The sequence below is a fragment of the Lissotriton helveticus genome, chromosome 12 (assembly GCF_964261635.1).
Source record: "Lissotriton helveticus chromosome 12, aLisHel1.1, whole genome shotgun sequence".
Lineage (NCBI taxonomy): Eukaryota > Metazoa > Chordata > Amphibia > Caudata > Salamandridae > Lissotriton > Lissotriton helveticus.
In genome coordinates this window covers 365,899,439-365,912,749 of record NC_136073.1, presented here as the reverse complement: position 1 = coordinate 365,912,749, position 13,311 = coordinate 365,899,439, and the positions used below count along the sequence as shown (strand labels likewise).

At 46.0% G+C, this 13,311-nt stretch overlaps 1 protein-coding gene across 3 annotated transcripts in view; it reads right to left on the bottom strand.

Moving 5' to 3' along the window:
• The window catches only part of PHKB (phosphorylase kinase regulatory subunit beta), a 1,437,099-nt gene that overhangs the window by 470,824 nt on the left and 952,964 nt on the right, over window positions 1-13,311 (bottom strand). For all 3 annotated transcript variants that reach the window (XM_078669366.1, XM_078669365.1, XM_078669367.1), the window contains one exon: window positions 10,125-10,219. In XM_078669366.1, the coding sequence (XP_078525492.1) occupies window positions 10,125-10,219 (95 nt within the window). The remainder of the gene's footprint in view (window positions 1-10,124; window positions 10,220-13,311) is intronic.

Below are 13,311 nucleotides of genomic sequence, written 5' to 3'. Positions count from 1 at the left end.
TGTCCGGGCGAAAAACACGATACAATGTGTTCCCCGTAGCGGCGACGTGTGAGCCCTTAAAACAAGAAAGCACGCCACAGGGAGCAGGACGAGGCTTGCGCCACAGTGGTTGGTTCACCGGCGACGGCGACTGTTGTAGTGAGCGAGGCCGGTCCCAGTACGAGAACAAAGACCCGGTCGTAGCCGCGCAGCGCGAGGCAGGGACAGAGATGCTTCAATAGTTGCACCGCCGGGGTCCAGCAACAAAGCACACCAATAGATCCGGGGGCTCGTCCCGTTTCCGCCGATACTTCGTAATGGCAGGATAAATCACAGGATTAGGCGGAAAACGGGAGAAAAGCAAGAGGGTCAGCGGAGCCGAGAGATCAGGCGGCCATCATGGTTGCTGGTTAGGCTCCTCCTCCTCGCAGGTGCATTTTTCAAACCAAAGGGCATCACCACAAACTGGTAATGACCTCCTGGGGTAGAAAATGCTGTTTTGGCCTTGGCATCCTCAGCTAATCTGATCTGCTAATAACCAGCTGTTAGGTCAAATGTACTCAAGAAGGTTGCAGAAGCCAACTTGTCTATGAGTTCATCTGCCCTAGGTATTGGATGGGCATATGTCTTAGTAACAGCATTGAGACCCCTGTAGTCTACACAAAACCTCATCTCTCTCTTACCATCCTGGGTGTGAGGTTTTGGCACTAGAACTACAGGACTAGCCCAAGGGCTCTCTGAGGGTTCAATGACTCCCAATTCCAACATCTTTTGAACTTCTTTCTTAATGCAGTCCCTGACGTGGTCAGGTTGCCTATAGATTTTACTCTTGACAGGCAGACTGTCACCAGTGTCCACCTCATGGGTGCACCAGTTTGTCTGACTGGGTGTCAGTGAGAACATTTGTCTAAAGGATTGAAGAGCTTGTTTACAATCCTCTTGTTGATGCTCAGAGAGGCTGTCAGAAAAGACTACACCATCAACTGACCCATCATCAGGGTTCTGAGTGAGCAGGTCTGGGAGAGGGTCACTCTCTTCCTCCTGCCCCTCATCTGTGGCCATGAGCAAGCCCATGTCCTCCCTGTCGAGAAATGCCTTGAGCCTGTTCACATGAAGCATCCTATGGGGGCTCCTGGGAGTTCCAAGGTCCACCAGGTAGGTGACCTCACCCTTTTGCTCAATGATGGTATGGGGTCCAGACCATTTGTCTTGGAGAGCTGCTGGGGCCACTGGCTCCAACACCCACACCTTCGGTCCTGCATGATAAACAGTTAGGACAGCCTTTTGGTCATGCCAAGCTTTTTGAAGTTCTTGGCTGGCCTCAAGGTTTTTGGATGCCTTCTCCATGTACTCTGCCATCCTGGAGCGGAGACCAAGTACATAGTCCACTATGTTAAGCTTAGGCTTTTTGAGAGGTAACTCCCATCCTTCCTTCACAAGACATAGGGGTCCTCTTACTTACAGGATGCCCAAACAGAAGCTCAAAAGGACTGTAGCCAACCCCCTTCTGTGGGACCTCTCTGTAAGCAAACAGGAGGCAGGGTAAAAGGATGTCCCATCTTCGCCTAAGCTTTTCAGGTAACCCTTTTATCATCCCTTTGAGGGTCTTGTTGAATCTCTCAACAAGCCCATTGCACTGTGGGTGATAGGGTGTGGTAAATTTGTAATTTACACCACACTCCTTCCACATTGCAGTCAAGTATCCTGACATGAAGTTTGCACCTCTGTCAGAGATCACCTCCTTAGGAAACCCCACTCTGGAGAAAACTCCAAGCAGGGCCCTGGCCACAACAGGAGCTGTAGTGGTCCTAATGGGAATAGCTTCTGGATACCTGGTGGCATGATCCACTACCACCAGTATAAATCTGTGTCCAGATGCTGTTGGGGGGTCCATTGGTCCAACAATGTCTATCCCCACTCTCTCAAAGGGCACCCCACCACAGGTAGTGGTATAAGGGGGGCCTTTGTGGTGCCACCTGATTTGCCACTGGCTTGACAGGTGACACATGAGCGACAAAACTCTTTGGTGTCCTCAGACATGTGAGGCCAGTGAAAGTGTGGGGAAAGCTTGTCCCAAGTCTTGTTCTGGCCTAAGTGATCTGCAAGGGGAATCTCATGGGCTAAGGTGAGAAGGAAACCTCTAAGAGACAAGGGGATGACCAGCCTCCTGGTAGCACCAGGTTTGGGGTCTCTTGCCTCAGAGTATAAGAGTCCTTCATCCCAATATACCTTATGGGCACCTGTAGCATTCCCTGCAGCCTCAGTAGCAGCTTGCTGCCTGAGGGTTTCAAGGGAGGAACAGTCTAACTTTGCCTGCCTCAAGTCTGCCCTGGAAGGTCCCCCTGTCCCAAGAAACTCAACCTGTTCAGGTTCAAGCTCTTCTAGGACAGTTCCTTCTGGGGCCTCTGGGTCAGCCTCCTGAGAGGGCTGATCCTCAACCTGAGGCAGGGGTAAGGCTCAGCCTTACCCCTACTGCTCTTCCTCTTGGTTGGTGTCTGGTCCATTCTTCCAGGATCCAGCACTTGTTCAGCTGAGCATTTCTTGGCCTGTGACCTGGTCACAGCAAGGACATGTGAGGAGAGACCTAGCATTTCTACATGAGTCCTGTACTCCACATCTGACCACAGTGAGGATTCCAAATCATTGCCCAAGAGACAATCTACTGGGAGGTCTGAACTAACTACAACCCTTTTGAGGCCAGTTACCCCTCCCCAGGAGAAATTAACAACTGCCATACTGTGATTGGCAGTGACATTGCTAGCATTGGTCACTAGGCAGTCTGAACCTAGCATGATCTGGTCAGGGTCCACAAATGTTGGTGTCACCATAGTGACACTGGCACATGTGTCCCTGTAGGCCTGAGCCATTTTTCCATTGATTAAAGGCGTTTGCCTGTATTTGCCCAGAGTACTAGGACTTACAGTAGGGGTCATATCCATGTCCCCAGTACAAACAAGAACTGCCTGAGTAGGTATTCTGACTAAGTCAGAACCCACCTCAGTTCCCAGGGTTAACCCAACTATAGCCTTGGAAGGTACACTACCACTACTAACTGTACTAGGGGGTGCAGGTGTCTTAGGGACAGTAGTGGTAGGAGTTTGGCCTTTCTTGGTGCACTCACTAAACCAGTGAGTCTTACTTTTACAGTATTGGCACCATGGTTTCTTAGGACCATCATTCTTCTTCTTTTGGGAATTTTGGGGCCCACCCTCCTTAGGTTGTTGGGGCCCTGTTGAAGACTTCTGATCATTTTGCTTATTCTCATTATTACCCTTCTGGTCTGATTTCTTTTGGCCACCACCTTGGTTCTGGTTCTGCTGCTTAACCCTGGTTCTGACCCATCTGTCTGCCTTCTTTCCCAATTCTTGGGGAGAGGTCAGATCTGAGTCAATCAGGTGCTGATGCAACAACTGGTTCTGACAATTATTTAAGATTTGCTCTCTCATGATTAGATTATACAATCCTGTGTAATCAGTAACTTTACTTCCCAGTAACCAGCCCTCCAAAGCCTTAGTGGCACAATCAACAAAGTCAGTCCAATCCTGAGCCTGAGTTTTCTGGGTATCTCTGAACATTAACCTGTACTGTTCAGTTGTTAAGCCAAACCCATCAATCAGTGCAGTTTTCAGGACTTGGTAATCATTAGCATCCTCATCTCTAACAGTGAGGAGCTTAGCTCTACCTTTGCCTTCAAAGGAGAGCCACAATATAGCTGCCCACTGACTCTGGGGTGCCTGCTGTACTTTGCAGGCCCTCTCCAGAGCAGTTATCCACTTGTGGATATCATCTCCTGTCTTATAGGAGGGCACTATTTTACTCAGGTTTCTAGTATCAAAACCCCTTTCTTTATCCCTAGGGATATTGCTGCCACCAGTGGGGACTACCCCACTCAACTGTTGCTCTCTAGCAAAGGCAAGCTTCTCTTTGGCAAGGGCAAGTTCTTCCCTTTGGATCCTCAGATTAGCCTCCTTCATCTTTGCCTCATGCTCTCTCCTCTGAGGGGAAGTCATCCTCCTCTGAGCAGATGCATGAGAGGCACGAGAGTGCACAGATATATTGGAGTCCCTAGAATGAGATCTATCTCTTCTAACACCAAAGTTAGGCCTGCTCATGGACAGCACCAGGGGTCCCCTAGTATTATCCATATGTAGGTCTAAGTTGGCCCTTGTAAGTCTGCTGACTAAAGGTTGCCCACTGTCTGCCTCATCCTCAGATAAGCTTCCGTCTTCCCTACCATCTACATTCTCTGTTTCAGGGGGGTTAGAGTCTGGATCACCAGCTTCACCCTCTAAGGGGGGCATGCTCCCATCTGGGTTAGAGGGGCCTGTGTTAGAAGCCCTTCTAGCATCATATGTCTCTAAGAGACCTAACAGAAAAGGAGTGGTAGGGTTGGAACCCTGTTTCAATTTCTTGGAGGTACACAATTGTCTCATCTCCTGGAAACTGAGTGCTGCATATCTGGAAAGGACCTGTGGAGGGTCACTAACCGCTAGGGGAGTCTCTGAAGTCTCTCCTTGGGTAGACATGCTTTCTAGTGAGGTGTAAGTGATGCACCTACCTACACTATGGGTTTTCCTACTGATCCCTTGCTAAGAGTTGTAGTCAGGGTGTGCTAGGCCCTTTCTACTACAATAGCTGGTTCAGTAGTATTTGTAAGCTTGTTATATGTACCTATGGTACCTTATGTGATCTTTCAAATGATATTTCAAGATTATATTTGGTAAAAACAACAGCAAGCTCAAATCCCAACCGCTGCACACCAATGTGAGAAGTTGGCCTGATATATGATGCTCACTAGTTCTAGTGATCACCTTGTATCAGTCTAAACAACCCTTATGGTGATTCGTTGTAAGTCAACCTTATAGACCAGCTATCTTAATGGTAGCATGGACAAAGCAGTCTTAGGCTAAACTCTTTTGGCATGTGAAGCCAGCTGTTTTACCACATATAACCCCTTGAATACCAGATGAAAGGACACCACACAGGTTGTTATGAAAATAAACAATATATTTATTAATAACAAAACACCTCTGAACTCTTTATGAGATCAGAGGGCTAAGCACATGACAATCTCTTAGGAAAAATACGATAAGTTGCACAAAATTACAATGGTGCCCTAGGGGCACGACAAACCATATACTAAGTAAATGGTATAAGGAAATCGATAGAAGGAATGGAGCTGTCCAGAGGCTGTAGGTTCGCTGGGACTACACTATCCTAACCTCAGGTAAGTAATAGGAGGCCCACGGGACACGTGTGCAGAGTGTGAACTCACACGCGAGATGCGGAACAAAGTCAATGGACAGTACAGTTTACGAAAAAGGTAAGTACGAACAATCTTTACTATCTAGGACTAAAACGACTGGAAATCTGGACACTAGGAGAGTCAATCTACTCTTGAGCACCGAAATGCTCTTGTGTCCTCACCCACGGGCTGCGGGTGCATAGGTGTCAAAGTGTGTCGGGTTTCCACGTCGAAGTCAATGGAGCCTTGAAGAAAGATGCTGCAGGCGACCAAGTGGAACATGTCCGGTGCGATCCACGGGTGGATCGAGGAAGAAGAGGACCTGAAAGCAGAGGGGACAGTGTTCGAAGTCACTGGCCAGTGACAGGAGTGGAACCAGGAGGGAACCAGGTGCTGTCATCGCGATCAGGTGAAGAGTGGACGCTTGTCTCTGTAGCCACGTGGACCAGGAGGTGTCTTCGACGACCAGGATGGAGGCACGAGCTGTCTCACGCAGACTCTCGCTGTCGGCGGTGGCGGATCCGGATTTGGAGTCAACAGGCCTTGGCAAAGGCAACCCACACGGTGAGTGGAAACGGCGTCTGGAGTGGACCAGGAGGGCCCAGGGTGCTCCTCTTTTGGAAGGGAGCAAGGGCCAGTCTGGAGCAACCAGACCAGCAGTGTAGTTTTCAAAGATCGTCGTCTAGGAGGTCACTAGCCAGCCGGCAAGTGACCAGACAACGCGTCGAGCAGCAATAAGGCAGAATGGCCCCACGCAGGTCTCGTGGATGCTGGAGGGCTGATCTTCGTTGCAGGAGCTGCTCGGGACTGGGGCTTCTCAATCCCCAAAGCACTTGGTCCAGTTTACCTCGGGAGTCGTGCTGGAAGCGAAGTGCAGTTTTCTCCAAGATCGCCGGTCCCACGTGTCTCGTCGCACCCACGGATCTCAGCTGTGCTGCAGATGTGAGTTGAGGTCGGAGAGGTCTGGGAATCCGGGTCTCGTCGGGCTCTGAAGTCTGGATCCTCGAGGGAAGACGACAAAGTGAAGCCGCTGGACGTTTGATGGTGCCTGCAGTTGCAGGGTGGACACTCCTTGCCCACAAGGGAGATTCTTCAGTCTTCTGTGGAGCAGAACGTCGAAGTCCAGAGTTTCTTCTTGTAAAGTTGTTCGGGATAATCTAATTTGGAATGGGACCAGCTCCTACCTTTATTCTCCTAAAGGGGGCTGCACTAGTGACTAGGTCCCTCCCCTGGGTGGGACCAGGAAGGGGGGTGGCTACACCCCCTATCCTTTGTCCGGTTTTCGCGCCAGAGTTGGGGATGGGATGCCCCAGCAACTGGTTTGAACCGGTGTATGCACAGGACACCTTGTGTGCCCCAGGCATGTTTCATTCCTTTCAGGCCTGTCCTACCCAATACACAAAATCCTCTGTCTGGGGTGGTGCTAGCACCTCCCAAGGCAGGAAACCCTTTGTCCAAGCCTCTCTCGCTGGAAGGACTCCCAGCAGCAGGAGGTCAGACTTGTGTCTGTGGTGGCAGCATCCATTTTGTGATGCCAAGGCTCGAGTTAACTTTAACCGGGGTTCACAGTTACATACATGTCGTGTCCCTCTAAAAGGGTGGAATGCTACCCCCGTCGCCAGAATTGGCGAGGGGGTAGTATTCCAATTCATATGACACTTTACTCGACATGTTTTGATAATGCTAACCGCGAGGATTATAATGCACTTAAGAGTATATGGTATAGCGTTGTCATGGAACAGCTATTAGGACTTGGTTCCGCAAGCTGCAGACGGGCTCAGCTCATGCCAGAGCACCATCTCACAAAATTCCAAGCACTCTGCCTTCAGGATTGATAAGGCCTGCCATAGGAGTGACTGATAGGAGTATATGTGTCCATTTTAGGGTTAGATATAGGTATCCTATATCTATAGCAAAGGGTGATTACACCACCTTGCCCCAGCTGTCTTACCAGCCAGTTGTGTCTGTTTAGATGGCCAGCCAGGGGTGGCATAATACATGCTTCAGCCCCTGGTAGGCCCTGGGTACACCTATGCCCTGGGTACCTAAGGTACACTGTACAGGGACTGATAAGGTGGCCCAGTACCAATTGGTAAATGCACCTAAAGTACATGGTTGTCAATTTAGAGAGAGAACAGCTAGGCTGTGGGTCTGATTATCAGGACCACAGCCAGGGAAAGTCGTCAACCAGTGAAGCAAAAAGCAAAAATCTGGGGTGACCATAGGATTGCAGACCCCACTCTCCTACACTCGGAGTCGACCCAACAGGCTCCGCGGGCGAAGCCAGACAACTACCTTCCACACCCGCGTCGCGTTGGCCGACTGACTGGGAGAAGGCGAAGAGCGACGGAGCTTCTTCAACAACTTCGTGTGCTTTGACTTACCCGAAGACTTCGAAGAGGAGTGATGGTGGTGACTCCGCGACCGGTCCGGTAACCTCCCTCTCGACCGGGAGACCGAGCTGCACGGAGATGACTGCCGGGCCTCAAGAAACTTTCGGGACCACTCCCGCAAAGACTCGGAGCACGACTTTGGGTCGTGTTCACACTCCAAACACCAAAGGCACACGAGTTGCGAGTCCATGGCCAACATCAACTTGTGATAGGAGTCACAAGGTTTGAAGCCGGCCCATCAATTTGACATCCCTTGCACCAGGAGTCGAACGACTCGAAAAAAGAAGCCGACAAAAGTCAAAAAAACGCTAGTAAAAAAAGACTAAGGGTACCTCTCTCTCCGGATCTGCGCTGGATGAAAGAAAGAACTGACATCAGCACGCAGGGGCAGCATCTAAGTAGATACCGCAATGTCATTCCGTCGATCACGACGCCAACGACGAACACAGAGTCGACCGACGCCACCTACAGACGCACAGGGGTACTGCTGATAAAAATTCTCCACATCCAGTCTGACGCCTGAAGGTAATTCTAAGGTAAGAAATCCATAAGTAATAGTCTCTTTCAGATAATACCAATCAACAAGTTTCAAAATAGTACTTGCTAGCACAGTTTTTGTTTGCAGCTCAATATATAAATTGTCCTTTAACCCAACTCACTGGTACTCATCGTCTCAATGTTGGGAAGATGGAGGCCTAAGTGGATGGAATGGGTCTCAGATATGTGATTTGCAAATTATGGAAGGATGTCAGCAGGGAATACTTAATCCACTGAGTTATTTAATCAGTGCATATCTGTTATAGTAAGCTACTATTACATTGATCAATACGGGACCAATTAACCTGCTGCACCTATCAAGGCAATTGTAAAAAGAAATGGATGATGTAATAAATGTGAACTATGTGTAATTTCCGGTTTAGTCACCGTGGCAAAATGGAAATTTGCTGCAAAAATCACATGCCTTGATTTGGGTCCGTTGTTTAAACATAAAGGCACATATGATTTAATTTAAGCATATGAGCTGAAATAAAAGGATGTACAATTTATCTAGGAACAGAACGGTGGCAAAATATCATATCTTTAGCAAGGAAAAGCCATGTCACACATCTGTTTTCCCCCGCCCCCAATGAGAAAGGTTGCTTGCATAGTTTAGAGACTGTTTTTTTTTTCTTTTTCATTAGCCAACATATTAGAAATGCATTGCACACGTACTTGGGTAACTTGACTGACAATGTACACCTGAAGATCAAATATTTATTGTTCAAAAAGTGAGGGAAGGTCAGGTTGGTAATTTAGGTATTTGCAAGTTAAATTGAAGAAGGAAGAAAAGAAGAAGCTAAAGTTAGTAGAAAAAAAACTGCATGTTCCGACCATCTCCATAGTTTAAAGATAGAAGCTCGTTCCATTACGGTCATTTTAACTTCTCTTGCACCAAGGAAGGACAAGAACCTCAATACCCTTAACAAGGGAGTTCTTTCATCTTCATCATTCACCATAAACCACACCCCCACCCACCAACGCAAGTGTAACAAAATAAATACAAGCAGAGATGTGTTAGTACTGGATCCTATGGCTTTTAAAAGGCCATCAGAATTACTTCTGGGATGGTCACAGTGATGCATCCCTATGAGTATATTTGCCCTCATTTTTCTCCTTTTAACAAGGGGAAGTAGAAGAAGGTTTTTTACAGTAATTCTGAGATAATTTTAAAACATTTCTTTTTTCTCTTAGGCATGTGCACAAAAAGATAAAAAGGTGGGCAAATGTTGCCTATACAAAATACATTTTTATTGGTTCATCTGGAGATTGTTTTCTACATTTAAAATGTGTTCAGAAATTGTTTAAGTACAGGGCGATATTCGGGGGTTATGAACATTAATGAAGATCCATGAAACAGACGTATCCTGTTTGGTTTGCTTAATATGTAGGTGACTAATATATTCAATTCTGGGACCCAATTAGTATAGTATGCATTAACACTATACTGACCACAGCTACTTCTATGTGTAATAATTGTCTTTGGCTTTGCATTTATATTTCACTTGCTGCTTCTTCTGAAGATTTTGTGTTCTTAAGTCAATGTTATATATCTTTTTAATACTTGTGCTAAAACATGTACAGTGCTCTGAATCTAGACTTGACGTGATTCGTGTGTAATAAAATATTGAAATAAATAATGTAAATAGCATTAAAAGATTTGGCAGCCTTAGATATTTCATATATCACTTGTATCTAGTGTCAAGTAAAATTTCAAAATCCTCTTCTGATAACACCATCGGGTTAAGTTGAATTCAGTGTCAGAACAATTACCATGTCTCATATACAGTGTCCTTTGGATAAGGCGATTTGTGGCAGGGTTAGTATCATCACACACAACCTACTAGACAATGCCTCATCATATTCTTCTAGACAATTTCTAAAAATCTTGATAAGCAATAGGTAAAGGTCATCAATTCAGAAAAGATATTAAAAACCCAAAATTACTTTAGGTGAGAATAAACCTTTACCTGATTTGAATATCTCATGCTAACGTTTCGCTGATCTTGTGGATGCACATAACGATGTACTGGATCAATATCCTTGGGGCTAACTAATTCTTCAACTGGAAATAAAGAGAGAAAAAACATATTACACAGGAAACAATTGTCCGTAGTATCATGGTTCTATAGATTATGTTCATACCAATCATGCTCTTCCACCAATGAATGTAACATAATTTTGGAATGTTACACTTCTTTGTTCCTGCTCACTATTAGCATTTACCAGACATGCCTATTTTGTGATTTAAATATATCTGAACATACATCATGCCTAATGCACTGGCCTATATGAGTCAAAATCCTTTATAGCTTAATTAAAATAATTTGCAATTAATGTACAGAATCGTAAAAGGAGACCAAATAAATTATATGCAAGACCTTAAACATTCTGATCAATTTCATTGTAGGCTACATGAAATTGCCATTTCATAGGCAGGATAAAAAAGAAGACCATATTATTGATGTCCAGAAAGTGTGCAGACTATAACGGTACGTGAGATCTTCAATGAAGAATAAATAGGGCTTGCCTCCCAGGGGGCTAAAAAGGGCAGATGATATCTGGGAGTGAGTATTTACTCAGAGCCATACAGACTGAATGTACATAGCTGTGCTTACAGGCATGCAAATCTGACGTGTTGTATCTCGTATTTACAGGACTCAGTTAAAGTCTGTGGTGCTTTACGGTAATGGTTAGGGTATTTAATACATTTATCGGCGTCTTTAAGAGCAGCTTGCAACAGAAAAATATACTTATTGATACACTATATTAAAAACAAAGTTTGTGGCCTCATTGCAAGTTTGTATCCGATTTTTAAGGAACAAAGGTTTTAGCAAGTTATGGCAAGCATTCAAAAGGGCAGGACAGCAGAACAGCAAGTGGTAAAAGTTGTCATTTGATATTCACATAGTCTGCACTTAGTGATCAAGGAAACGGAGTGCCATTAAGGGTTCAGCTCTTTTGTTTGTAGGCACATTAACCTTGCAATAATCAATTGGGAAAGGATCACTTGTCCTGCACAACCTTAGGTATCTTGCAGGAGCCGGGGGTGCATCCCAAATTAAAAGACCCTCATGCACGTGATGGGTATGTTGGTGTTGTAGCGGTGTATCTTGGTTCTCCGCTTTTTAATCCATGTGTGTGCATAATCATCAGGTCGATCAGGTTATGCAACCTCCACCAGGAGGTATTGACCCAAGGTTGAAACAGTAGTGAGCCAGTGATAAGGAATCGTTAAAAAGGCCCGGAAAACCAGAAAGTGACTTTAATGAGTCTGGGTTCGGGTCTGGTAAACTCTGGTCTAGTGCATCTTAAGATACTTTTTATGAGCAGTGGATGCACTCAGAGTATGAGTAAAAGGATTTTGTGAGAGGGAAGGAAGTAAAAAATTGGTCGACATGTTTCTGCCTCTTACGCCTACTTCTATTCGTTACCGAAAACACACAAAGGACGAATACCACCACCCGGTCGACCGATTGTGTCGGGCATAGGTTCCTTTTTAGAACCCTTGTCGCAGTTCGCAGACCAGTATCTCAGACCCTTGGTCCAAAAGACCCCCACGTACTTACGAGACACGAGAGATCTACTCAAGAAGTTACAAGACATCGAATACTCTCCCAACACCATGCTCCTGGTCGGATTCGACGTAGAGAGCCTGTATACTAGCCTTCCACAGGGAAAAACCATGGATACTCTTGAAAGTATACTCTTCAATTCGACCTGGAATTACAAGACTCCCAGACATTTTGTATTGGAATGTTGCCGATTGGCACTCATGGAAAAAAAATTCCAATACAAGGATACCCTGTACCTACAGTGCCACGGGACGTCGATGGGCAGTACCTTTGCCCCGAGAGTGGCAGGCCTCTATGTCAGCACCTTTGAGGACCAGCACATTCTGAAGGAGGACAACAACCCTTATCGTCGTCATATACTGTTCTGGAAACGGTATATAGACGACATCTTCGTCATCTGGCAAGGGGATAAAAACAGCCTAATTGAGTTCCACAACTGGCTCAACCAGAGAGACGAATGTCTGAAATTCACATATTGTGCGGACCGGAAAAGCATAGACTTTCTAGACGTAACAATTTATGCGGCGGCCGGAACTCTCCAGACCCGTACGTTCTTCAAAACCACTGCTAAAAATAGCCTACTCTCTTTTAGGAGCTTCCACCCTCGCCCTTTGAAGGAGAATTTGCCGTACAGCCAATTTCTGAGGCTGAAACGCAACTGCAGTAACATCACTGAGTACAAGTCACAAGCTGACGACCTGTGCAGAAAACTGGAAGCCCGAGATTACCCAAAGAAGGTGATAAATAAATGTAAAAAACGCGCCAGAAATCAGAACAGGGAGGCGCTCCGTGAAACTACACCTAAATCAACGTCTGAGGAAGTCACCACTTGCGTAACCACATACAGTCCAGTGACCAACAACGTCAAAAAAATTATAAACAAGAACTGGCGCATCTTGACATCAGGAAACCTGTCATGGCTGAAGCCGAGGTTCGCAAACAAAAGAAGTCGGAATCTAAAAGACATCCTAGTCCATACCAGACCACCACCGAGGTTAAAAGAGGACCAACCGATCCATGGGGGAATCCCCAGGTAACAGGACACTATCCGTGTGGTTCATGCTCTGTTTGTAGCCTCACGAGACCCACAAAAGAACTTCAATTACTACCGGAGTTCAAATGGACCATACGCCACCACACCAATTGTAATACCAGTCACGTGATTTACATGATTACTTGCCCTTGCAACATTAGATATATTGGCATGACGTGCAGAAAAGCCAAACAAAGACTTTGCGGACACCGAAGCAACGTGAAATGTAAAAAGAGCACCACGAAAATGGCCAATCACTATCTAGAAAAGGGCCACACAACTCAAGATCTTAACTGGGTCATCCTAGAAACTTTACCCAATAAAGACAGGAATGCCGAAAAAATCCTGTTTGAGAAGGAGCAGAGGTGGGTACATAGACTGGGAACCGACCGTGAAGGGTTGAATGACAATATCCCCAGGCTCAGCTTGAATAGGAAATAAACAATTTGGACAAACTGAATGAACCCTATCTTAAAACATGAACACTAAAGACTGTCCCTAAAAAATCATCCAGACAGGAGACCCTATGATAAAACAATAAATTTGTGA